The sequence below is a fragment of the Brassica oleracea genome, chromosome C4 (assembly GCF_000695525.1).
Source record: "Brassica oleracea var. oleracea cultivar TO1000 chromosome C4, BOL, whole genome shotgun sequence".
In the NCBI taxonomy this organism is placed as follows: domain Eukaryota; kingdom Viridiplantae; phylum Streptophyta; class Magnoliopsida; order Brassicales; family Brassicaceae; genus Brassica; species Brassica oleracea.
The window spans coordinates 53,138,980-53,161,502 of record NC_027751.1 but is presented as its reverse complement, the minus strand read 5'-3'; the positions used below and the strand labels follow the sequence as shown (position 1 = coordinate 53,161,502).

The following is a 22,523-nucleotide window of genomic DNA, read 5'->3' as shown; positions in this document are numbered from 1 at the left end:
TATGAATAAGAATTAAAAAGAAAAAACAGTATTGTCATCAAACTTTATCACAAATCCACATTTGTACATCTATAATTATGAGTTGGACAATTAGTTAATTTGATACAATACCAAATCAAGAATAATCGAAAAACAACTATACCACCGCATACTAATAAGTAACACATAACAGATAACCAAATTTTTGAATCTTAAAACAAATTCAGACCCTAGTTTGTTATATATCTGTGTTTCATATGTAATCAATTCTTTAAAAGAAAACGAAACAAAAGAAAGGTTAAAGGGAAATTTATGTGATGGACCTAACCAGTATCAATACTGGGCCAGTATTACTGGCAGTTGAAAATGAGAATCGTTTGATTTAATGGTCATCATGTGTGGTAGAAAGGTAGAGAAGCTGCGTATAGGTGGGGATGTCCATTGAACCAACTAGTATAATTCACCAGCTCTTTACAAGTTTGACTTATGCATCAATGTCCGAGTAAATAACTTCTGGATTTTTTTTTTTTTTTTTTTTTTTTTTGTCCGAGTAAACAACTTTTGGATTACAATTATGGCTTTATACTTATAAGACGAAGATAAACAATCCTCCAATATGGCAGTCTCATTAGTTGTATATATGAACTGGATTTGTAGTTTAGTAGCATATCAGAGTGTATACAGGTTAAATTACTCTCCATCCCTTAGTCAGTGTTCAAACTGTGACATCTTGTAGTTTCTTACTCTTACCAACAAAATGTTCAAAGGAACACATACATAACCAAATAAAAGACCTTATTAATCCAACAACAAAGCCGACAAAACAAGAGTCCACAACTGAAACATCCGAGTAGGATCGTACTTATTGAAAATCAGATTATAACTTATAGAGATGATTAAAAGAAGTCGCGAAGGGAAGGGAGCTTCATCTCACCCTGAGTAGAGACAGGAATGGTAATGTCACCAACAATAGGAATGTCGATGGTCAGTCCAATGTCGAGTTGATAGTCAATGTCCCAGTCCAAACACATGTCCTTCATCAAACTCACCGCTATGCTGTAAGGCACCTTCACCGGTACGTCCAGAACCGTGGACCCGTTCGCGATCAACGAACCCGGATCAGGTATTGTTCCAGACGCTATCATCCTACGCAACCATAAACATTACTAATAAGCATGACGTGTGCGTGACGTCACGTACAAAGAAAGAGATAAGAAAAAGAGGAAACACAAACCTTGTGTCACTCTTGAGGATGTAAGAGATCTGGCAAATAGGGATGTGTTGAGGGTAAGGATTCTTGACGGAGACCTTGGCGTGATAATCAACTCCTTGACGAGTCACACCTTTGAAGTCTACGTCGTCCACGGTGGCTTCCGGCGTCGGAATATTAGCAAGCTTCTCGGCAAAGAAACCTTTGGCTTTATCCAACAAGCCTGAGATCAACGATCCCGTTTCTTCTACCTCCTTTTGCTCCGTTTCTGCCATTCTTTCTCTGTCCTTTTTTTTTTTCTTCTTAACCTTTCAACTAGTTTTACTTCCAAATGATCAGATCTAAATATCTATTGACTCCCCATATAAGATTTGCTTTGTACTTAAGGGATAATTAATATCTTAATTACCGGAGAAGCGTGTCATTATTCTATAGGTTGTGGTAAAATACAAAGACCACTACTATGGATATTATAAGGAAAGATCCGTTTTACTTCCAAATGATCAGATCTAAATATCTATTGACTCCCTATATAAGATTTGCTTTGTACTTAAGGGATAATTAATATCTTAATTACCGGAGAAAAGCGTGTCATTATTCTATAGGTTGTGGTAAAAGGGGATGAATGAACTCTTTTATTTTTCAAATTAATATACGCAAAAGGAATAAAATACAAAGACCACTACTATGGATATTATAAGGAAAGACCCGTTTGCCGACCAAAAATGAAAGATTCGTTTGTTTTGGTCCGAAGCATCATGGTCATAACGTGTGCGCTCTTACTTCTTTGCTTGTCCGAATTTTCTTTTCCTTTTTTTTTAAAAGGAAAAGAATCCCATTCTAAAATAAATCAATTTATGTCCTAATTCCTAAAAAAAATATTCTTATAATTTCATTAAATTTGTAATAGATGATGATTAAATTGTAAACAAAATCTTGATTTTCCTCGCAAGTCATGTGTTGTGTGCCTATATGAGAGAATCCAACCACACTCAACTATGTACTTGCGATCAAACTGCCACCTAATGTCCGTCACCTAACTTCACACGTGTGTGCGACTAAAAAAACAGAGACATGGGTTTGGTATGGGGTATTACAGTGACCATCACACACCTTGTGTATGTCTTAAAAGTTCATGTTTTATTGTTTTCTATCTCCATGAAGAGAGCCAGAAGGAAAAAAGAGAGTAGCCTCAGCTAATGATCATCTTGTTGAAGAAGTCAGCTTGCTCAGGGAAGAACTCCAGAAGCTCATCTTTGGTTACCCACAGAAAATCCTCGCAGTTACTTATGTTGTACTTAGACGCTGCCACTACACTGCATTTGAAGAAGAACCTCTACAACAACACCAACAAACAAAAGAAAGAGATGATTCCAAGAATAAGTCAAATTAACTAATGGATGAGCCTTCTAAGTTATTTCTTTCTCTAGGAGCTTAGTTTGTTTACCTTGTAAGAAGGCAAATCAGGTGTTTCTTCAGTAGGTTGTATAGCCAGGTGAGCCATTGGAGCATTTCCAACAAAGTATGTGTGAGTTAGGTCTCCTAACACTGACTTCAAAGCAGATTCCGCACACTACACATAACGATATTTTAAGCAAGATAAGTATGAAACTGATGGTGTTATGGATTGAAACAGAGGGGATGAATAATCCACCTTACGAAGAGTAGGCTCAGAATCATAGACTTTCTCAGGGAAATGCCAGACAGGTTTGTCACTAGTAGCTCCAAATGGCTTGCCGAAGATGAGAAGATACAACTTCTTGTCCAGAGCTCTATATAATGACCTAATAATATTGCAAAGAGTAAAACCAATTGATCATCAGCCAAAAAACACACACAAAAGTCCCATGTCTTACTTTTTATCGTTATTCTTGTCAGCCTCTGTAACTCTGGGAGCAGGCACATAGTCCATTTGATATTCTCCCTTGGCTCTGCACTCACACATCCAAATAACAACAAAAGGTGTTCACTGAAACTTCATTCACAAAGAATCTATGCATTCAAATACATGATAATCACAAAGAAAGTTCAACAAAAACTAAAACTTTTTAAAGTGGGCAAGGGAATGAATTATACCTGTTCTTAGCAATGTCCAAGAACTCATCTGGGTATCTACGGCGAAACTGCTGTTGCCAATTGAACCTGCAAATAGAGCAGCAACCTCTAGGTAAATGAAGAGAGTTTGTAATAAGACCACTTGAAACACACAAAGACATAAAGGAGAGGGCTTTTACTTGAACTCCTGAAAAGCGTAAACAGAAGGATCTGGTTTTGGTATCACAACGCGCAATCTCTCGAAAAGCACCGAAGCTACCATCTTTTCGGATGAGGAGCTCGTGCAATACCCTCGCAGCCTGCTCTCCTCCAAGAGAGGCCTAGCCAGTAGCTGAGATCTCAATCTCTGCATTTCTCTAATCGATAAGATTGAACAAAGACAGAACCCGTAAGGGTTTTTCTTCTCAGGGGATTGCAAAGTTCTTGGTTTACAGAACCGGACAACCAGATTCCGGTTTGCTATGATAAAAATACGAAATAAAAAAAAAAAACCTCCGTTGCCGGGACTCGAACCCGGGTCTCTCGGGTGAGAGCCGAGTATCCTGACCAGCTAGACTACAACGGATTTTGTCTATTCTACCATATAAATATCTGAACAAATTGCCTGTAGACTATCATCTACTGCTCACAGTAGTTGCTTCAAGTGAAAGGAAAGAGAAGATATTTGTGGTTAATAGTGACCACTGACTACACAGCATAAGGAACTATGATTCGTTTAACGATGAATCAAACTTTTAAATAAGAAGAATCTCTACAGACTAAACCAAAAGAAGTTGAATGTATGATTTGAGTCTTCTCCTACTAGCTAGCTAGCTGATCATGTCAATGGCACCGGGTAAAACCTGAAACTTTCTAGGTAGGAATCCAAGATGTTCTCCATCTGACTGAACATAGATGCTTCCACTCTCTGATATCTCCTCAACTTCTATACTTTGTACACTACAGGAATAAAAGGGTGTGAGTTTTCGTGCTTAGGACATTTACAGAACAAAATGTTGAGGAGACGGAAGAACAAATCTGACCTTCTTGAGCTCACATTGTTAACTGAGAGATGCGTCCCATTGTATAGCTTATGAAGTTTCAGTATGAAGTCGTACCATTTGAAGTCTTGAAGTACCACAACCTGCAGAAACATGTATGAAAGATCAAAACTATTCACATTGAGATTTAAATAATCAATGAATCGTAGCAGGCACCTCAAGATTTCCATTTCCAGGGTCCGCGTTGGGAGTGATTTTCATTCCTCCACCAAAGTATTTAGCGTTTCCAACGCAGAGAGCCGTGACTTGTGGATATACTTCCCATTCACCTCCATTGACCTGAGAATGTAACGCAATGCTTTCCAAAAATTACTTGCTATGGTGAATAAGAGATTTTTGTAGAGATGGTTGTTTACCTTGATCCTCATATCTCGGTTGTCATGTCCCATAAAAGCTTGGAGGGCACCGATTACGTAGCACAAGTTTCCAAATTTCTTGTACTTTGAAGCGTAAAAGCCTGCCTTTGCACTCCTGCAAGTGATGAATCATTAAAGAGATTACAACCAAGGATACGACCATACAATCACACAGAAAATTTCAACGATATTTCTTTTACAAATGAACATCAGCAACGTTAATGAAGTAATGCGAATCCCTTCCTTCCTGGTCGATAACACCAACATCAACCCGTGACCGTATCCCTGAATAATGCAGATTATGTGATTTCATATCAGAGATAATCACGCATTAAGTCCTAACTCCTGGAATGTATTCAGTGGCATACCTTTAGCAATGCGCTCCACGGCTTCACAAGGATCATTCTTCCTAATAAACCGCATCAGAGAGAAGTTGCAAAAACTAACCAACCAAATGTTCTAGCAAAATCTGAACCAGTACCTAACGGAATCAGCTGCTAAAAAAAAAAAGGAAAGATGGACTCCGTAAGAGATATAAACAAAAACAAGTAAAAAAAGTCTGATTCAAGCAACTCACACCAAGTGCAGCCGAGTGGCTGGTACCAACAGGCTTCCCCTCCCAAAAGAAACCATTAACAACCTGTGAATCAAAAAAGATAGAATGAGTGGAGCTAATATTTTCTAGGTAACAAAGGTTTTGAATCTCTACCTCGTGCAGTGTTCCATCACCTCCTACAGCAATGACAGCATCTGCGCCATCCCTAATAGCCTGATAGAGAGAGCAACAGGATGATAAGAGAATACATAAGTAACCAATCAAAGCAATGTATAGCTTTTCACTGCCACTAACCTCTCTTGTAATGTCAATGGCATGAGAAGGACCAGATGTTAAGGACTCACATATCTGAAGGAAACAAACAACAAGACCAGAAAACTCATTCTCATGAATAAATAATACAAAAATAAAAAAAAAACTCATTCTCATCACACAGCATACGTAAAAGCGAATCAAAGACTCACATTACAGTCTTCACCAAGACGAGATCGAAGGTAAGGAAGCAGCTTCTTCCATTCCTTAGCTGTTCTACCATTAGCTCCTAATTCAACCCTTAAACCAAAGTCAATTTCCATCTCCATAGAACCACCACCTCGAGATTGATTCTCGTCATGTAAAAATCATAACTTTAAGAAGAGGGCCAGGCCAACACACCTTGAGGGTTCACGACGAAAACGAGATCACGGAGGCGGGAGGAGGAGGAGACGGCGGTGGCACCATCACCACCACCACCACTGCAAAGGGTGATGCGACCAGAGGAAACACGGCGCTGTGCCCTATAGAACGGAGGTTGTTTCGCCTCGTAAGAGCGATTTGAAATGCAGCAACTGTATCGTAGCATTGTGTGGTTGCAACTCGGCTCCCCGGGGGAGACACCATCGCCGTTATCATTTCGTCGACGCTTGCAGAGAGACCCTCTGTATCAGCTAGAGACTTTCCCAAAGATTATGGGCTAAGATTGGGCCTCAGTCCTTATGGCCCATAAATCATTCTGGTGAAGATTGGTCCTACACTCTTTGTCAAGATGTGGGGTCGATACTTTTGCCGACCGGTGTGCTTATTGTGGGGCTCAAACATCACTACAGCTGTAAAAATGGACTTTTCTGCCCCATTTACGCAATAATATGAATTCGTTAAACCTTATGTTTTGACTTAAATTCTCATAAAAAAACTAATTATTTCTTTGATCAAAAAAAAAAAATTAATTATTTCGTACTCCTTCCGTTCCTGAAAGATATATGTTCTGGAAAAAAATTGTTTCAAAAAGATACATTTTTTACTTTTTCAATGTATTAGGTTTGGGCGTTCGGGTCTTCGGGTCGGGTTCGGATCGGTTCCTTCCGGATCCGGGTCTTTTCGGGTCTTAAATATTTAGACCCAATAGGTACTTAGAAATTTTCGGTTCGGGTCGGTTCTTCTCGGGTCCGGATCGGTTCGGGTCTATAATTAAAATACCCGTAAATTTTCGGATCCATATTGGATCCGGATCGGGTTCGGGTATTTAGGATCTGAAAAGAACATGATATACTCAATTCCATCAACATTAGTTGAATATTTGTCCTATATATCTAAAATTTTACAAAACAACTTAAATGAAACTATTAATAATTAAAATAAAACATTTTAAAATTCTAAATTTTACATTTTAAAGCTTTATATTACTTTAAAATGTTAAAAAATAATAACAAATGTTGTTAACAAAAGATATTTCAACTAAATCATAAAATAATATATATAAAATAGAACACAAAAACATCATAGTTTTAGATATACATGTTTTTAAGTCGGGTACAAATCGGTTCTTATCGGGTCGGATCTATTCGGGTCGGTTCTTGTCGGGTCTATTCGGGTCGGTTCCTTTTCGGTTCCGGTTCTTTCGGGTAAAAAAAAATTAAGACCCAAAAAGTACTTGTAAATTTTTTGGTCCGGTTCTGGGTTGGGTATTTTTGGGTCGGTTCCGGTTTGGGTCTTCGGGTCCAGGTTAAAATGCCCAGACCTACAATGTATGATTTTATGAAAAATTGTAAATTTCAAAAAAATTAATGGTGTTTATTGAATTTCTATTGGGTAAAAATTATAAAAAATTGTTATTCACAGAAAAATAATACATATTTAATGAATTTTCTTAATATACGTGAAAAAGTCTATTAATAAGCTCACATTTTGAAGGCAACCTGGTAAAATAAACGTGAACCCGAAAATTAGTTTTGAGAAACCATAATTAATCAAAAACAGGAGTCTGTAGAACGTGGTATTACATAATTAATAGTTTTAGCCGTTAGATTTGGTTTTATAATTAAAACAAACAAAGACTGATTTAAACGCTAATGACTTGTTTTATAATCCCACGAAACCGTCTCGTTTTGGCCTTTCGATAAAATATTATTTATTTAGCCGTCCAATTGTCATTAGAAGTTTATATAATGCTATGCACAAGGCTGTGAGAAATTCAAACGCAACCACCATTCACAGTCGTACACTTGTAAGCTTATTATTAGTGTTTTATGTGACAGGCCGTGACTTTATTATCCTTATAAACTAACGTCGGACCTCCGCCATAAGTTTTTTCTCAGCTAATGAAGCATTAAAAGATCAATTTGATTGATTTCTTCATTTCCAGCAACTTTAAATCGGTAAGCTTCCTGTAAATTGAGTTATCTTTTAGATGTGCTGTTCTTCTGAAGATCAAATACTGCATATTTATTTTTAGGCTCGATGTAGAGGTTTTGTGTGGATAATTAGTTTCTAGGGTTCATAGAATCTGTAAAGATTGAAACTTTATCCCCATAATTGCTGAGCTTCAAGTGTTAGATTAAGAAATATATCAATTTATCCATGTGGGTTTCTCATAATAATTATAATAAAACTGAAAAGTTTAGTTTTTGATTCAAAGATCTTCAAAGTTGTCAGCTTTTTGGAGATTTAACCCTCTATTAACCATTGAATTGATGAAATCAAATTGGCTTATTCGATTAATTAACTAATCATGACCCTTACAATATTCACCTCTTTGTTTTAATCAGTGTTTAAGCAAAATGAGCAGAGCACAAGATCCACCGAGAGGTTTCTTCCCATTTGGGAACCCCTTTCGTATGCTATCCCCCAAGGGCTCACCTTTATCTCCCTGGCTACTCTCTCTTTTAAACAACTTCGAGTTACTTTTAGCAGAGAGGCTCAAGAAACTCATGCCTAAGTCCAAATCCGACATCCTCACCTTATCATGGATGAAGCTAGCCATGGAGTCACTCTGCGAGACTCACACCAACATCAACACCCTCATCACCGACCTCCAGCTTCCTGTCTCCGACTGGGAGGAGAAATGGGTCGACGTCTACCTCGACGTAAGCGTCAAGCTGCTAGATCTCTGCAACGCGTTTAGCTCGGAGCTCACGCGTCTTAACCAAGGAGATCTCTACCTTAAGTGCGTGCTTCACAGCTTGCAGTCTGGTTCTGGCGAGAAGAAGTATCTCCAGGCTCGGTCTTCGCTTGATAGTTGGAGGCAGCATGTGAATGCAAACAACGCTAGGATTGAAAATTGCCGTGCGGTTCTTGACTCTTTGGTTAAGTCTCTGAGCTTGCCTAAGGTCAAGAACTCGGATAAAGGGAAGGTTCTTATGAGGGCCTTTTACGGTGTGAAGGTTCAAACGGTTTATATCTGCAGCGTGTTCACCGCGGCCTGGTCTGATTCCACCAATGATCTTTTCGATTTACCGGTCTCTGAGAAGCCGTTGTGGGCTAAGGTCTTTGCTGATGTGCAGAGCGTTGTGAACGGTGAGATCAGAGAGATGTTGTCTTCTGGTAGAAGTACGATTCTCAAGGAGCTGGAGAGCGTTGATGCTAGTGTGGAAAAGCTGTATCCGATGGTTCAAGATGGTGTTGGTACTGTGGAAGCTGAGTCTTTTAAGGAGTGTGTAATGGAGTTGGGGGTACAAGCTGAGAAACTGTCTCAAGGGTTAGATCAGTTACTAGAGGAAGTTGATAGTTTCTTTAAAATGACTTTAAGTGGAAGAGATGTGTTGCTTTGTAATCTTAGGTCTAGTGACTCATTCTCTAGCAATGCAATTGGAGAGATTTAGTTTAAGTCTATGAGGTATAGGTCTCTAAAAGTGTGCATCTTGTTGAGCTTGTCTCTTTGGTATAAGTGTGTGTTGGTCTTGTCTGTACTGATTGAAATCAATACAAAATATATAAAAATTCTGTTTGACTTGTTTTTAATAAAGATATAGTCCTTATGCAATTAGTAGTAACAAATGAAATTTGCAATATTGGGCTAAGGAGTGACTTACTACTTCTCGTGACCATCATATACACGTATGTTCTTTAGATTCACGGGTCACTTGAGAGATCTTTTACAGTTGGGAAAAGCTTCTTTCTCTTCACATGGTTTTAGTGTCTTCCAAGAGAGACCTTAAACTTCACCTAAGGCCATTCTTCTTGGTCTCTGATTCATTGCATCATGTCTGGAGAATCAAGCTCTTGTTCTACAGATCACTGCATCAAAGTGGTACCAACACACGGGGGCCGTTATATTCAGTACAACGTTTATGGACAGCTCTTTGAAGTTTCAAGAAAGTATGTCCCTCCTATCCGTCCCATCGGTAGAGGCGCTTGTGGTATTGTCTGGTAAGCTCTCTTTATGATTCTTGTTACTGATCAGTTAATCAAAGCCTTCTTCTTTTGAATGTTCATTGGCTCGTTTCAGTGCTGCGGTGAACTCAGTGACTGGAGAGAAAGTGGCAATCAAGAAGATCGGTAATGCTTTTGATAATATTATTGATGCTAAGAGAGCTCTACGTGAGATCAAGCTTCTCAGGCATATGGATCATGAGAATGTAAAACCTTAAATCATCATTTCTCATATTAAAAAACAGAGGATACTCTGTTTCCTCTGTTTTTTTTCTCTCTATAATCAATCTGATCTTAAAAGCTCTTGGTTTGATTCATCAGGTCATAGCCATCAAAGATATTGTAAGACCACCGCAAAGAGATATCTTCAACGATGTCTACATTGTCTATGAGTTAATGGACACTGATCTTCAGCGAGTCCTCCGTTCTAACCAAACCTTAAGCCATGATCAGTGCCGCGTAAGTCTGATTCTGATCTTATGGAACAACTCTCTGATCTATCTTTTATTAACTTATCTTTCCTTTTTTTTAAACAGTTCTTTGTGTACCAGCTCTTGAGAGGGCTCAAGTACGTGCACTCGGCCAACATATTACATCGTGATCTAAGGCCAAGCAACGTGCTGCTTAACTCCAAACACGAGCTTAAGATTGGTGATTTTGGGCTTGCGAGAACAACATCAGACACAGACTTTATGACTGAGTATGTGGTCACGCGTTGGTACAGAGCTCCTGAGTTGCTCCTCAACTGCTCAGAGTACACCGCAGCGATTGATATATGGTCTGTGGGGTGCATACTAGGGGAAATGATGACGGGACAGCCTTTGTTTCCTGGGAAAGATTATGTTCATCAGCTTAGGCTTATCACAGAGGTAAAAGAAGCATTAGTTTAACTACTTGTCTATAAAAAATCTGCAGTTACCTCACTTGTTGAATATACAGCTTGTAGGCTCTCCAGACAACTCCAGTCTCGGTTTCCTTCGCAGTGACAACGCAAGAAGATACGTGAGGCAACTTCCTCGGTACCCGAAACAACATTTTGCTGCTAGATTCCGGAAAATGCCTCCTTCTGCTATAGATTTGCTGGAGAGAATGCTCGTCTTTGATCCTAACCAGCGCATCTCAGGTAATAACAACAATACAAAACAAAACATTCATGAGGTTTTTGCAGTTTCCTTTAGGCTTATCTCAATATTTTGCTGCTGCTTGTGTTGTTTGTGTAGTGGATGAAGCTCTTGGCCATGCATACCTATCACCGCACCATGATGTGAACAAAGAACCGGTGTGTCCGACTCCTTTTAGCTTCGACTTCGAGCATCCTACATGCACGGAAGAACACATAAAGGAGGTTATCTACAAGGAGTCCGTCAAATTCAATCCTGACCATTGAGACAAAGAACAAAAAAACATGTTTGATGATGATTCCTTCTCAAGCCTCTTTGTTTCTTTTTTTTTTTTTTTTAAATCTAAACTTGTTTTATTTTTTTGGTTGAATAATTGCTATGATGATGATACACACATACATTGATATCTATCTCTATGTCAAAGTCACTGCAGAGCTTGACATTCTTTATATCAGTTTCTTAAGTTATGATTGGATCATATAGTAAAAAGTTATCTATAATAACACAAAGATCAGAGAAAGTCTCGGTCTTTTAGCTCTTTTGGTAAACCGCCAATCTCTACTCTTTGTAGTTTTATCAGGTTTGCGAATCTCATTTTAGCCTCTGATTAATTAGTTTTGATTATACAAAATTAAATTAAGTTGTTGTTAGTGTGTATAGTAGTTATGACTTGTCTCTGACCTACACGTAATAAAACATCACATCTCGACGATCTTTGTGTCAAATACGCGCCAAGATCCGGTATTACACCAAAACATCGATCAAATAACAACCGTTCGATTAGCCTGCGGAGATCCTATGGCGCGTGATTTGAACTAAAAACAAAAGAAAAGTAGAGTCAGAATTTGTGTAATAATATTTTAAAAGTCCTTATATATTTCGTCAATGACGACGAAAATTCTCTTGGAATAATGCGTTTATTCTTCTTCTTCGTCTACTCACACTTTTAAATACTCTAAACCCCCTTAAATTCTCAGAGAAATTTCACCTACTAATGGCGGAGATTTCAATTCTAAGTTTAACAACTCTCATGGTCGTCTTCTCATTGTCTGTATCAATCTCTAATTCTCTTCAAGATTCTGTGTCGGACGACAGTAATGTAAACTTCTTCACGGTCTCGAGCTTCAGGTACTCAAAGTCCCAAGTCAGGCCCTACGATACTCGTTACATCAGAGGTCTGTTCATCAGCTTCCCGTTGATCTTATTATATTTTATGGTGATGATGATCTTCACGAGTGAACTCTGTTTCTGTGCAGTTGATTTGCCTCCATGGTTCTCATCTTTGAATGTAGCTATTGAATCTGATGTTGACATCGTAAGCTTCTTACTATGCTCTCTACTCATTTTGATTTTTTCTCCAAAATTCGATTTATTTTGGATTTGCATTTTTTTTTTTTCTATGGAGCAGAGTGCAAAGAGCGTCTCGAAGATTTCGAAAAGTCTTCTTCCTGTTATATGCTTCAGAGACGGTAGCCCACCTCTTCCTGATGCCTCAACCAACGCTCTTAAAGATTTAGGTACGCTTTAGGTACAATGTAGTTATGTTTCTTTGTCTGAACTTACCATTTTAGGTAGTTAAATAAATTGTTTTTTATTTTCTTATGTTCTGTAGTTATGCTTCTTTGTCTGAACTTATTATTTTAGGAAATTAACAAAGTGTTTTGTTTTCTTCTAAATATGTTTTGTAGAGCTAGGACAGTTATTCAATGGATCCTTTGAAGGAGGTCAAGATATTGAGATTGCAGAAAAATGTTACCCTATGCAGAAGAACATTTCCTTGAGACTAACCAATGAACAGGTTAGCTTCCCCTAAAAAAAATTGTGTTTTAGGACATTTTTAGATGTGTGATGTTGCTGCTACTTACAGATATCTCCTGGAGCTTGGTATGTTGGTCTGTTTAACGGAATTGGTGCTACTAGGACTCAAGGGAAAATGGTATGTAACTAAAATTTGGGTTACAGTCTTTTTAAGTTCATATCTCTGATGCATAATAGAATTACTGCACAGATTGTTCGCTCCTCGGCGTTTTCATATAGTGCCAACATTACCGTAGAAGGTTGTAGAACCGCTACTATGTGGGGGCCTTCCTGTAACCAGACTATATATCACCTTTCCTGTTCTCGGTTCGATAACCAGACAGGAAATGTAGTTTCTTGCACGGATTCGTCTCCTAACTCTTGTCTGACCGGTGTTGAAACAAAGACATATGCTTTAGATGTAGATGGAATAGCTGAACAGTTAGTTATAACGGCATCCAATGTGAAAGTAGATTCCAATGAAAGCTCTCTCATGTGTTACGCTCGTTTTGGAGCTATCGCTTCAGAGACTCTACATGATTACGCTGGTGATATACGCAAAGCTGCTTTAGTTATCAACAAACCAAAAGCTGGTCGATGGTATATTGGCACCAATTCTAGTTCTAAGGTCTGCTTTTCGATGAACGTTAAGGTGATAGGGTGTCCCATGGGTAAAGCAGGACCAAACTGTGTGCAGCAACTCTACATGCTTCAGGTAACCTTTAGTAAAATGCATTTTGATTATGTCAAAATTCAAGATTGAGCTTTATACTTCTGATCCTGGTTTTAAAAATGGGTCTAGTCTGTAAATTGGCCATTGCATGAACTATTTTCTTAAAATTCCATTTATACTATTTAAATTGGTTTAAATCATTCCACATCGGTTTAAATTAAGTAATAATGGTAGTACAAATCCACAAATTTGTATAATTTCTTTTGTTTTGTATATCTAATTTTGATAATTCATCAAAATAATTTTATAAATAAACTCAAAAATTAAAATACTTTATAAAAACTAAAATATATAAAACAAATCAATAATTTGTACTATATTCTACCTAGTAGCTACTATATAAAACAACTAGCAATTTCTTGAACATTGCTTATGACATTGTTGAACATGATGCATTTTATGCAGGCAGTGATGAGGAGAGAATCATCGACACCTTTTGAATCATACTATTTGCCGGTCAATGACGCTACACCTTCAGGCTCTAGCACTGACTTCCCCCTCAAATCAGACACAAGCTCATGGACTTATTTTCTCATGAACATCCCTCAAGGAGGTGATGGTGGGCATATCCACTTCAAATTAACATCAGACTTCACAACACAGTATGAAGTATATCTCAGATTTGGTGGACTGCCCACTGTTGATGACCATGATTATTATTATGTGAACCAAACAAGTGCTAGCCGCTCAACGTTCTTCTCACTGTACAACTCTAGCCAAGAAAAAATTGATTTCTACATCTTGTATGCTCGAGAAGGAACGTGGTCACTAGGGCTGAGGAAGCTCAGTGACTCTACTCCTGCTACCACAGCATCTAAAGGTCCATCTACTCTTGTATCTCTTTCTCTTGAAAGATGCCCCAGAGGGTGTTCCTCTCATGGGAATTGTAGATATGCTTTTGATGCTAGTGGATTGACATCCTACAGCTTTTGTTCTTGTGACCGAACACATGGAGGCTTTGACTGTGGCATTGAAATTGTATCACACATAGGTATCTTAATCTACCAGTCTTTGAAACTGTGACAACTTTTTCTATGTACTCATGTGCTAAAAAACGTGGTGCAGGACATATCATTCAGTCTATTGCTCTCATAGCATCAAACGCAGCGGCTCTTTTGCCAGCTTACTGGGCACTTAGACAACGAGTAACTTTCTTATTATACACTTTTTAGTTCAATGGTTTTGGTTCGTTCAGCTGCTGATTCATATATCCTAAGCAGGAGTATCCAGAGTGGTTTCTTTTCACATCTAGTGGAATCTCGAGCGCTTTGTATCATGCATGTGATGTAGGCACCTGGTGTGTGTTAAGTTACAACGTGTTACAGGTACGACTAGTTATCATCTGCATCATTGTCATCTTATACTTTATTACAAAATGGTATATCTTTTTTTTTTTAATTATTCAGTTTATGGATTTCTGGCTCTCATTCATGGCGGTGATTGGTACTTTTGTGTACTTATCCACGGCTGATGAAGCAGTCAAGAGGACAATACACATAGTTGTTGCCATTCTCACTGCTTTGTTAGCCTTAACTCAGGCAACAAGGTATGTAACATGTTTAACTGAATGGTTATGTTAATTAGCACTTAAACAACACTATTTGCTTGCAGGGCGTCCAACATTATCATTGTATTAGCAATCGGGTCGCTTGGTCTCATCTTTGGTTTATTGGTAGAATTTGTTACAAAGCATAGATCATATTGCGGATCAGCTGGAGTTTCATTGAACATGCTCGACAGGTAACATAAGTAAACTATTTAGTTGTTACAGTCTGAAAAGTTCTAAGACATCCGAGTTCTGTCATAGGCCACGGGCAGTGAAAGAATGGTTTAGTAATTTAATCAACACGGTGAAGAAACGGTTTCGTTGGGACTTTGTGGCAGCTGGTCTTGTAGTCTTTACCATGGCAGCCACAAGTTTCAAAGTGGAAACCAGTTCAAGCTACTGGATTTGGCACAGGTATGTGTTCAAATGCGAGTAATATCGATTGGGTATCACTTTCTGAATATTTGATAAAATGAAAATGATGTGCAGTATTTGGCATTTGACGATATACACATCTTCATTCTTCTTCCTCTGTTCGAAGATTGCAATTGTAAATAATGAGAACCAAACCCACCACGGAGCTGACAGTTACGAGTTAACAAGGCAAGACTCGCTACCAAGAAACTAATTAAGGCATAAAGATAAGAGTCTCTTTAGTAAATTTTTGTTGTGCTTTCTCCTGTATCTATACCAAGTAGGCAAGTACCAATCAAAGAAGTGTTGGAACAGAACAAAGACATGGTGATGGGTATTTATTCAGGTTGTGACTGTAATCTTGTGTGTTTATTATATACACATAGTGATGAAAAAGACCACTGGATTTGCTGTCCAATTGTATAATTTGTGATAGTCCTAGACAATCTTTTGGTACAATGAGAGGCTTTGGTAATCCTTAAACAATAATTTAACTTCATGTCTTTAAAAATTAAACCATTAACATAAATCTTATTTGGACTTAAATATATTTGGCTTAAATCCGTTTGGGTTGGGACCGACCAAAAACTTGAAATTGTTAATTATTTTTATTTTTCGATCAAAACCATTCTTGCTATTAATATGTTATTCCAATATTTTTGATCTAAGCAAAACAAATAAAGAAATTATGAATGTACTGTACTTTTTGATAGTAAAGTTTATAGTCTAAATTTGTCAAATGTGTCTTCTTCTTTATATAGAACATGTTTTTTACAAAATACAAAGTGCAGAAGATTTGACTTTGTTTATGATAAGTTTTTTTTTTATATAATTAGTTTCAAATTTAAATTTTGTTGAATTTAGTTTGCTTATGATATAGTTTTAAAGCATAAAGGATATTCATGTTAAATGAAAAAAATTTAAACTAATTTTATGTTTAAAGACAAAAAACTTAAAACTGTTCTTTACGAAAATTTAGATGGTTCAAAAATTGAAAATAATTAATATAATATTTTATAATAACTTATTTCGAAAAGCCTATAAAACCCGAAAAACTCTATAGCTCTATTAAAACTAGGGTTATATATATCTAAAATATTTTTGGTCTATTTGAACTCGCAGGTTTTTTCGGTGTCGGGCTGGACCGATTGACATCCCTAGTGGTTTGTTAGTATTTAACCCAAATTCTGGTTTGTAAGTGGTTAACCCAACCAGTGGGTTAACAATTAACTAGAGTTAGTATGTCTTTTTTGACAGCTATTATCTCTATATATATATATATATTTGATGGTGGTATGGTCTCCCTCATTTTCCAATACGTTTCGTATAAAAAAACCGTCGGGCTTCCTTTAAAAAAAGTATAAAACAAAACATTTCTCTTACATTTCTTCTTAATACCGGCAATAACCAAGGAGAGAAATTAACAGAGAAAAGGTTAGTGATTTCACAAAAAAAAAAATTATAATTAATAAAATCTGATCTCTGCAGTTTTTTTTTTCTTTCTTTTCATTGTTGGTTTGGCGATTTTCGTTTCGTTTACAATTTAGCAACCCTAATTTCGTGGGGGAGGAAAATACATGTGATTTTGAGGAATAAGGGGTCTGTATATTCGAAAAGCTCCGTTTTAGACCCCAAACTTCTTCTTCGGTCACCGTCCATCAAATTCAAACCTTCCAAAAATAGAAACTAATGGCGGGTCTTCCAAAAATGCTCTTTAGTTCGATTTCTTGTGTTTCCCGCTAAAATAAAACCCTAGTTCCGCCATTGAAGCTCATAGATCTTAATCGTTAAAGCTTACGAGAGATTCTTCAGCTCCCAGATCCATTTGCTTCTCTTTTGTTTCAGGGCTGTCAATGGCTGGATGGTCGATGGTAGTAGCAGAAGAAGATGCCTCAGCCGCCGTCGATTTCTTCAAAACTCCGAAGAATCCCGAAGCCGTCAACATCAACGATCTCGTCTCCTTGTTCCATCGATTGCTCGAATCGTTCCTGGTGGAGTTTTGCTCGGCTGATAGTTTCCGACCTCTTCCTCCGATGACCGGCGACGGGAGAGTCGTGGATTTGTTTAATCTTTTCCTCAGTGTTAGTCGAAGAGGCGGATTCAATGCCGTTTCGTGGGAAGAAGTAGCTCGAGAGTGTGGATTAGGGTTGGTTAACGCAGCTTCTGCGAAATTGATCTATGTTAAGTATCTCGATGCACTTGCTCGTTGGTTGAACAGAGTTGGTGACGATGAGAGTAGCGTTGAGCTGTGTGGAGGAGTCTCGGATGATTTGATTGCTAGGCTTAAAGATTTTCTATGTGAGGTTAAAAGGAAGTATGAGCTTAAGTGGTTTGTATCTAAAACGAAGAGAAGTTATTATGATGATGATGATGATGATAAGAAAGTTATGATGAGCCTTGACTGCTCTTTTTCGCCTGGGAAGAGAAAACGGGAGTGTCCTTTGGAGACGTTGACATGGTTAAGGGAGGCTGCCAAGGATCCTTGTGGGATATCTATTGGTTGTGTGCCAGATAGATCGAAGTGGGAAGCTTATGGAAGTGAAGAGCCGTGGAAGCAGCTTCTTTTGTTTAGGGGTTCAAGAACAAACACTGATCCGGCTTGTCAGAAGATTTGGCAGGTGTGTGTATATATAGTGTTATTCAAGAAGTTTGCATTTGCTGTTGTTGAAAAAGGCAAATAGGTTTTAAATGCATTAACTTTCCTGCTTGAGTGTTGAGTCATTAATTGCATGTCTTAAAGCATTTTAAGGAATTGTTAGTAGCAACTTAGGGAATGAGAATGATTTAGCACCTGGGAAGTATTATTGCTAGGTTGTGAATCGTGTGAGATTGAAATAGATATGTTCTCTCTGATTACACCACTGTTCTTCCATGTTAATGACATTCAAGGGTTGTGATCATTTGCTTGTATGTTTCAGAAAATCCAGAAGATGCATCCATCTCTGTATGAGGATAGTGCTGGACCTAGTTACAATCTGAGGGAGAGACTCAGATTTAATGAGAGTGGCTCGGCTTCAGACAGTTCAGATGAGGAGGATAGACCATGTGCTCGAGTTGGCTCACAGTTTCAGGCTGAGGTACCTGAGTGGACTGGCGTCAACACCGAGAGCGATCCAAAGTGGTTGGGCACTCGGGTCTGGCCGCTGAGCAAAGAACAAAGCAACAGTAATCTTCTTATCGAAAGAGATCCTATTGGGAAAGGAAGACAAGACCCTTGCGGTTGCCAGAACCCAGGTTCTGTTGGATGTGTCAGATTCCATATCAAGACAAAACAGGAGAAACTGAAACTTGAACTTGGTCCAGCTTTCTACATGTGGTGTTTTGATTCTATGGGTGAAGGTACTCTGAAGTATTGGACGGACTTAGAACTGAAGAAGGTGAAGCTGTTGATGACTTCTCCACCTACACTTAGCGCATCTTTCTTCAGCGAACTCAAGAGTATTCTTTCTTCAAAGAGCAGAGAAGAGATCGTGAGCTACTATTACAACGTGACGCTTTTGCAGTTTATGGCAAATCATAGTAGAATGACTCCCGGTGAGGTAGACAGTGATACTGATCAATACTACAACCTTGCACCAGGGAATGGAGATCCAACCATCGAAGCAAACACATCTCAGAAGCATGTCCTGCTTACCCCTAAGAAAAAAAGACGTCGATAGAGAGGAGCAGTCTCATTTTTGTTCTTTCCCTTTTTGGAGGCATATCTATTTGCCATTGAAACTGCTTTAAACTCGTTGGGCGAAGGGTTCATCAGTCAGTAACATCGGCTCTGCAAATTCTGGTTGTGTTTTCTATGGTAGATACTTCCATCTCTCCATTGTTTTGATGCAAGAGTATTCTTCTTTTTTTTTTTTTTGTGGTTGGCATTGCTTACAAGGCTTTGTCAAAACTTTTGGGTACAGTGAAATTTCGGATTGGTTTGGTGAATACAACAGAGGCAAAATGTAATTGCTAGTTTTTTTTTAGTTTTGTTTCCAATGGTAAAAAATGATGAAATGTTTACCAAACTTCCATGATTTCGAATACATCATATTACTTGAAAACTCTCAACTTGCCCACTTTATTTAAAGAAAAAAACTCGCACAAACTAAGTTAAACTCATTAGTCGTTTATTTGGCATATCATCACAATGCACTAGTTTATATACGGTTTTTGTGTTGTCCTGAGAAGCTTAAACCAGTTTATACTAGGTGTTTTGTCCGCACATGCGGGCATAATCATTTAACTAATAGTTATTAATATATTTTTTATGATTTAAACATGACAATAATTTATTCTTTATATTCTTAATCATTTTACTTTTTTTTTATTTTTATCTTGGTCTACGTTTTCTTAGTACAAATGAAAACTATAAAACTATGAAACCATGAGAGCATAATTATATATCAAATATTACACACAATAAAATAAGAATGTAAACTTCATTTTTGGACAAGGAAGAATGTGAACTTTTGGTCTCTCTTAATCTACTTTGTATTTTTGAACCAGAAAAATGTATTAAATTACCAAAAAAACATTGAAACATACAAATCCAAGCAAAAATAAAATAAAGAAAAAGTAAATAAAAAATAGAGTTCGATGATAATTTAGAAGAAAAATTAAAAAAAAAAACAAATTGAGATAATGATAATATTTCATTGGTTTACTTGATTAATATATACATTGAGTTATCAAAATATTTCATAAGGTTACATTTAGTAAACAAAAAAATAATAATTATAGTTTTATTATTATTATAGTTAATTATATAATAATAAATCTAATTATTCATTAAAAATATATCTACTTTAGCCGTTTTAAAGATTAAACCATTAAACGCATGTTCATAACACATAAGCAACTCTCTAAACTTAATATCAAAGCATAAGTTTTCTTATAAATTAAACAGTAAAAAAACATATAAGGGAAATAACTGCCATTAAATAATTTAGAATAACTAATTCATAATTTCAAACTGCATATAACAAAATTGATTTGCTTCCTAGTCTTTTAAACTCAACGAAAGAAAGAAAAACATAAAACTCCAACTAAACATAAAACAAATATCGAAAGTATATAAATAAAGATGTCAAGAACCCAAAAAAGGATCTAAAGCTAAAGAGATAACTAAGCTTTGATGTTGTTCATATAGCCGTCAATGTAAACAACTCCACCAATAATATTGTTTGACAAAAACATATTGTTTGATCTGAACAAAATGATTGAACCACTGAAAAGAGAATGTTCACATCAGAATGAAAGTGATATCATGAATATAACGCAAGCAATTGAAACAACCAGAAAACACTATACCTAGAGGATGAAAAAAAAAACTATAATGATACAACTTGGAATGCGAACAAAAAAAACGATACAACTTGGAACGAATGAGAAAAATGAAACTATAAAATTTAAACATCTTACCTCACATGAAAAAAGAGAATTGGTCTTCACTTGTGAAAGTTAAAACAATTATAATTTTAGTTCTAATTAGAAATTTTGAGATAGTTATATTATTTAAATGAATAAATTAATGATTTAAGCTAAAAACTAATAAGAAACTTGTGAAAGTTAAAATAATTATAATTCCAATTAGAAAGTTTGAAATAGTATACTATTTAAATTAATAAATTAATTAAAAATTTCGAAATATTTATATTGTTTAAATTAATAAATTAAATATTTAAGCTAAAAACTAATAATAATATGACAAATGAGCAAAATTAGCTATAATCATGGAGAATGTGACAAATCAGCAAAATCACTTCATAAATAAAAATTAGCTATAATCATGGAAAATGTGACAAATCAGCAAAATCACTTTATAAATAATAATATAGATATTAAACTAGATGATAATATCTTTTGAAATTTCAAACATGTAATATTGAATAAAATAGGAATGTTGGTAATGTTAATTGGTTTTGCATGTTGACACGTAAATATTTTTTAGGAAAGATATCTAAACTTATTGTCTTCACGTCTTGTAAAGTTTATTGCACACGTTTCTTTTTTTCTGTAAAATAACTCTCATCTTCTTTTTGATTATAGAAAAATATCACCCAATCGACAAAAAAGATATTTGTAATATACGTCACATCATTATTCATAGAAAATTCTCTGTTATATTTGTAATCCTTTATATATTAATTGAGAAACATTACAATATTATTTTGTAACCACGTGTAAATTTAGAATTCTTAAAAAAATAAGTTGATAAATAGTGTACAAAAGAATATTCTCGTATTTTCTTTAACTAAAAGCAATATTAATGATTATGAATAATAAATATTTGATAACAATTTTTGTATCTTAACTCCTTTTTGTTTAATTTTATATTTAACAATTTTATAATGGCTAGTCCACTAATTTCTGGAGTATATGAAGTTTTACTAAATTAATTTATTAAAAACATTTGAACGATGTTCATGTACCGTGAAAGAGAGTTTATCATATGTTAATACAAATGTAGAATATGGTTAAATTTTTTTAAACAACACTAATGATTATATGCGTCAGTATATAAAGCATTTACCGAAAACTCAATATTTTCGTAGGAGTTAACACATAGATTTTGAGAAAATTTCAAAAAATATTAAAATATTGTTTTAATGCATAATTTTATCCTGCACTAACATATGATGATGTTCAAAGAGGTTTGGAGCCTTTGCTGACTCTTATTTTCAAGAAAATAGCAAATTTTGTAGTATTTATTCCACCGTTTTGGCAGTATTATGAAGTTTTACTAAATTAATTGATAAAAAAATTATAACGATTCTCATATACCATGAAAGAAAGTTTATCATACATTAATACAAATGTAGAATGTGGTTAAAAAATTTAAACAACACTAATGATTATATGCTTCAGTATATAAAGCGTTTACCAAAAATTCAATATTTTCGTAGGGGTTAACACATAGATTTTGAGAAAATTTCAAAAAATATGAAAATATTGTTTTAATGCATAGTTGTATCATGCACTAACATATGATGATGTTCAAAGAGGTTTGGAGCCTTTGTTGTCTCCATTTTTCAAGAAAATATCAATTTTGTAGTGGTTATTCCACCGATTTAGGCAGTATTATGAAGTTTTACTAAATTAATTGATA

The 22,523-nt window shown here is 36.1% G+C and overlaps 7 protein-coding genes and 1 non-coding gene across 11 annotated transcripts; 4 read left to right on the top strand and 4 right to left on the bottom strand.

The window, feature by feature from the left end:
• Positions 1-690: 690 nt before the first annotated feature.
• On the bottom strand, positions 691-1,617 carry LOC106337217 (desiccation-related protein At2g46140-like). Of its 2 annotated transcripts, XM_013776284.1 has the most exons (3): positions 1,214-1,617; positions 992-1,125; positions 691-952 (listed from the first exon to the last, which is right to left on the bottom strand). In XM_013776284.1, exons 1-3 carry the CDS (start codon positions 1,462-1,464, stop codon positions 876-878), a joined length of 462 nt encoding a protein of 153 aa, XP_013631738.1. In that variant the 5' UTR covers positions 1,465-1,617; the 3' UTR covers positions 691-875. The 2 variants fall into 2 exon arrangements, with proteins under 2 accessions (XP_013631738.1, XP_013631737.1); XM_013776283.1 differs by having other exon boundaries at positions 691-1,125.
• A 547-nt stretch (positions 1,618-2,164) lies between these two features.
• Positions 2,165-3,626, bottom strand: LOC106337133 (54S ribosomal protein L17, mitochondrial-like). The gene is made up of 6 exons (XM_013776182.1): positions 3,424-3,626; positions 3,266-3,331; positions 3,046-3,120; positions 2,844-2,973; positions 2,637-2,762; positions 2,165-2,525 (listed from the first exon to the last, which is right to left on the bottom strand). Exons 1-6 carry the CDS (start codon positions 3,594-3,596, stop codon positions 2,382-2,384), a joined length of 714 nt encoding a protein of 237 aa, XP_013631636.1. The 5' UTR covers positions 3,597-3,626; the 3' UTR covers positions 2,165-2,381.
• Positions 3,627-3,736: 110 nt separating this feature from the next.
• Positions 3,737-3,809, bottom strand: TRNAE-CUC. The gene has a single exon. It is a non-coding gene; the product is annotated as a tRNA-Glu (tRNA).
• Positions 3,769-6,108, bottom strand: LOC106337132 (sphingoid long-chain bases kinase 2, mitochondrial-like). Of its 3 annotated transcripts, none has more exons than XM_013776181.1 (12): positions 5,851-5,966; positions 5,615-5,737; positions 5,491-5,574; positions 5,350-5,409; positions 5,218-5,280; positions 5,088-5,134; positions 5,009-5,049; positions 4,841-4,925; positions 4,641-4,755; positions 4,441-4,563; positions 4,267-4,367; positions 3,771-4,183 (listed from the first exon to the last, which is right to left on the bottom strand). In XM_013776181.1, the coding sequence occupies exons 2-12, from the start codon at positions 5,633-5,635 to the stop codon at positions 4,054-4,056; spliced, it is 870 nt and encodes a 289-aa protein (XP_013631635.1). In that variant the 5' UTR covers positions 5,636-5,737; positions 5,851-5,966; the 3' UTR covers positions 3,771-4,053. The 3 variants fall into 3 exon arrangements, with proteins under 3 accessions (XP_013631634.1, XP_013631635.1, XP_013631633.1); XM_013776179.1 differs by having other exon boundaries at positions 3,774-4,183; positions 5,491-5,544; positions 5,661-5,737; positions 5,851-6,108; XM_013776180.1 differs by lacking the exon at positions 5,851-5,966 and having other exon boundaries at positions 3,769-4,183; positions 5,088-5,137; positions 5,615-5,692.
• Positions 6,109-7,650: 1,542 nt separating this feature from the next.
• Positions 7,651-9,414, top strand: LOC106342486 (protein BPS1, chloroplastic-like). The gene is made up of 2 exons (XM_013781433.1): positions 7,651-7,829; positions 8,220-9,414. Exon 2 carries the CDS (start codon positions 8,232-8,234, stop codon positions 9,270-9,272), a length of 1,041 nt encoding a protein of 346 aa, XP_013636887.1. The 5' UTR covers positions 7,651-7,829; positions 8,220-8,231; the 3' UTR covers positions 9,273-9,414.
• Positions 9,415-9,459: 45 nt separating this feature from the next.
• On the top strand, positions 9,460-11,410 carry LOC106342484 (mitogen-activated protein kinase 12-like). Its single transcript, XM_013781432.1, has 6 exons — positions 9,460-9,819; positions 9,899-10,028; positions 10,144-10,281; positions 10,359-10,691; positions 10,762-10,945; positions 11,043-11,410. Exons 1-6 carry the CDS (start codon positions 9,653-9,655, stop codon positions 11,207-11,209), a joined length of 1,119 nt encoding a protein of 372 aa, XP_013636886.1. The 5' UTR covers positions 9,460-9,652; the 3' UTR covers positions 11,210-11,410.
• Positions 11,411-11,852: 442 nt separating this feature from the next.
• On the top strand, positions 11,853-15,872 carry LOC106339871. Its single transcript, XM_013778736.1, has 13 exons — positions 11,853-12,118; positions 12,200-12,258; positions 12,352-12,460; positions 12,632-12,741; positions 12,811-12,879; positions 12,952-13,455; positions 13,879-14,464; positions 14,539-14,618; positions 14,694-14,798; positions 14,880-15,019; positions 15,085-15,213; positions 15,281-15,433; positions 15,509-15,872. The coding sequence occupies exons 1-13, from the start codon at positions 11,938-11,940 to the stop codon at positions 15,645-15,647; spliced, it is 2,364 nt and encodes a 787-aa protein (XP_013634190.1). The 5' UTR covers positions 11,853-11,937; the 3' UTR covers positions 15,648-15,872.
• Positions 15,873-16,758: 886 nt separating this feature from the next.
• LOC106339450 (AT-rich interactive domain-containing protein 1-like) lies at positions 16,759-19,389 on the top strand. Its single transcript, XM_013778261.1, has 3 exons — positions 16,759-16,867; positions 17,279-18,051; positions 18,352-19,389. Exons 2-3 carry the CDS (start codon positions 17,287-17,289, stop codon positions 19,090-19,092), a joined length of 1,506 nt encoding a protein of 501 aa, XP_013633715.1. The 5' UTR covers positions 16,759-16,867; positions 17,279-17,286; the 3' UTR covers positions 19,093-19,389.
• Positions 19,390-22,523: the final 3,134 nt, after the last annotated feature.

What these genes read in the sequence shown, in the direction of transcription:
- LOC106342484 (XM_013781432.1), top strand. Translation starts at nt 9,653, where the DNA reads ATGTCTGGAGAATCAAGCTCTTGTTCTACAGATCACTGCATCAAAGTG. An exon ending in GGCGCTTGTGGTATTGTCTG is followed by an intron (nt 9,820 to 9,898) that starts GTAAGCTCTCTT and finishes GGCTCGTTTCAG; the next exon opens with TGCTGCGGTGAACTCAGTGA. An exon ending in TCCTAACCAGCGCATCTCAG is followed by an intron (nt 10,946 to 11,042) that starts GTAATAACAACA and finishes TTGTTTGTGTAG; the next exon opens with TGGATGAAGCTCTTGGCCAT.
- LOC106337217 (XM_013776283.1), bottom strand. Translation starts at nt 1,464, where the DNA reads ATGGCAGAAACGGAGCAAAAGGAGGTAGAAGAAACGGGATCGTTGATC. An exon ending in ATCCTCAAGAGTGACACAAG is followed by an intron (nt 1,126 to 1,213) that starts GTTTGTGTTTCC and finishes ATGGTTGCGTAG; the next exon opens with GATGATAGCGTCTGGAACAA.
- LOC106339871 (XM_013778736.1), top strand. Translation starts at nt 11,938, where the DNA reads ATGGCGGAGATTTCAATTCTAAGTTTAACAACTCTCATGGTCGTCTTC. An exon ending in CGATACTCGTTACATCAGAG is followed by an intron (nt 12,119 to 12,199) that starts GTCTGTTCATCA and finishes GTTTCTGTGCAG; the next exon opens with TTGATTTGCCTCCATGGTTC. An exon ending in TCATTGAACATGCTCGACAG is followed by an intron (nt 15,214 to 15,280) that starts GTAACATAAGTA and finishes GTTCTGTCATAG; the next exon opens with GCCACGGGCAGTGAAAGAAT.
- LOC106337133 (XM_013776182.1), bottom strand. Translation starts at nt 3,596, where the DNA reads ATGCAGAGATTGAGATCTCAGCTACTGGCTAGGCCTCTCTTGGAGGAG. An exon ending in TACGCTTTTCAGGAGTTCAA is followed by an intron (nt 3,332 to 3,423) that starts GTAAAAGCCCTC and finishes CTCTATTTGCAG; the next exon opens with GTTCAATTGGCAACAGCAGT. An exon ending in TTGGACATTGCTAAGAACAG is followed by an intron (nt 3,121 to 3,265) that starts GTATAATTCATT and finishes GTGTGAGTGCAG; the next exon opens with AGCCAAGGGAGAATATCAAA.
- LOC106339450 (XM_013778261.1), top strand. Translation starts at nt 17,287, where the DNA reads ATGGCTGGATGGTCGATGGTAGTAGCAGAAGAAGATGCCTCAGCCGCC. An exon ending in CTTGTCAGAAGATTTGGCAG is followed by an intron (nt 18,052 to 18,351) that starts GTGTGTGTATAT and finishes TGTATGTTTCAG; the next exon opens with AAAATCCAGAAGATGCATCC.
- LOC106342486 (XM_013781433.1), top strand. Translation starts at nt 8,232, where the DNA reads ATGAGCAGAGCACAAGATCCACCGAGAGGTTTCTTCCCATTTGGGAAC.
- LOC106337132 (XM_013776179.1), bottom strand. Translation starts at nt 6,037, where the DNA reads ATGCTACGATACAGTTGCTGCATTTCAAATCGCTCTTACGAGGCGAAA. An exon ending in CGTGGAGCGCATTGCTAAAG is followed by an intron (nt 4,926 to 5,008) that starts GTATGCCACTGA and finishes TGCATTATTCAG; the next exon opens with GGATACGGTCACGGGTTGAT. An exon ending in AACGTTGCTGATGTTCATTT is followed by an intron (nt 4,756 to 4,840) that starts GTAAAAGAAATA and finishes CATCACTTGCAG; the next exon opens with GAGTGCAAAGGCAGGCTTTT.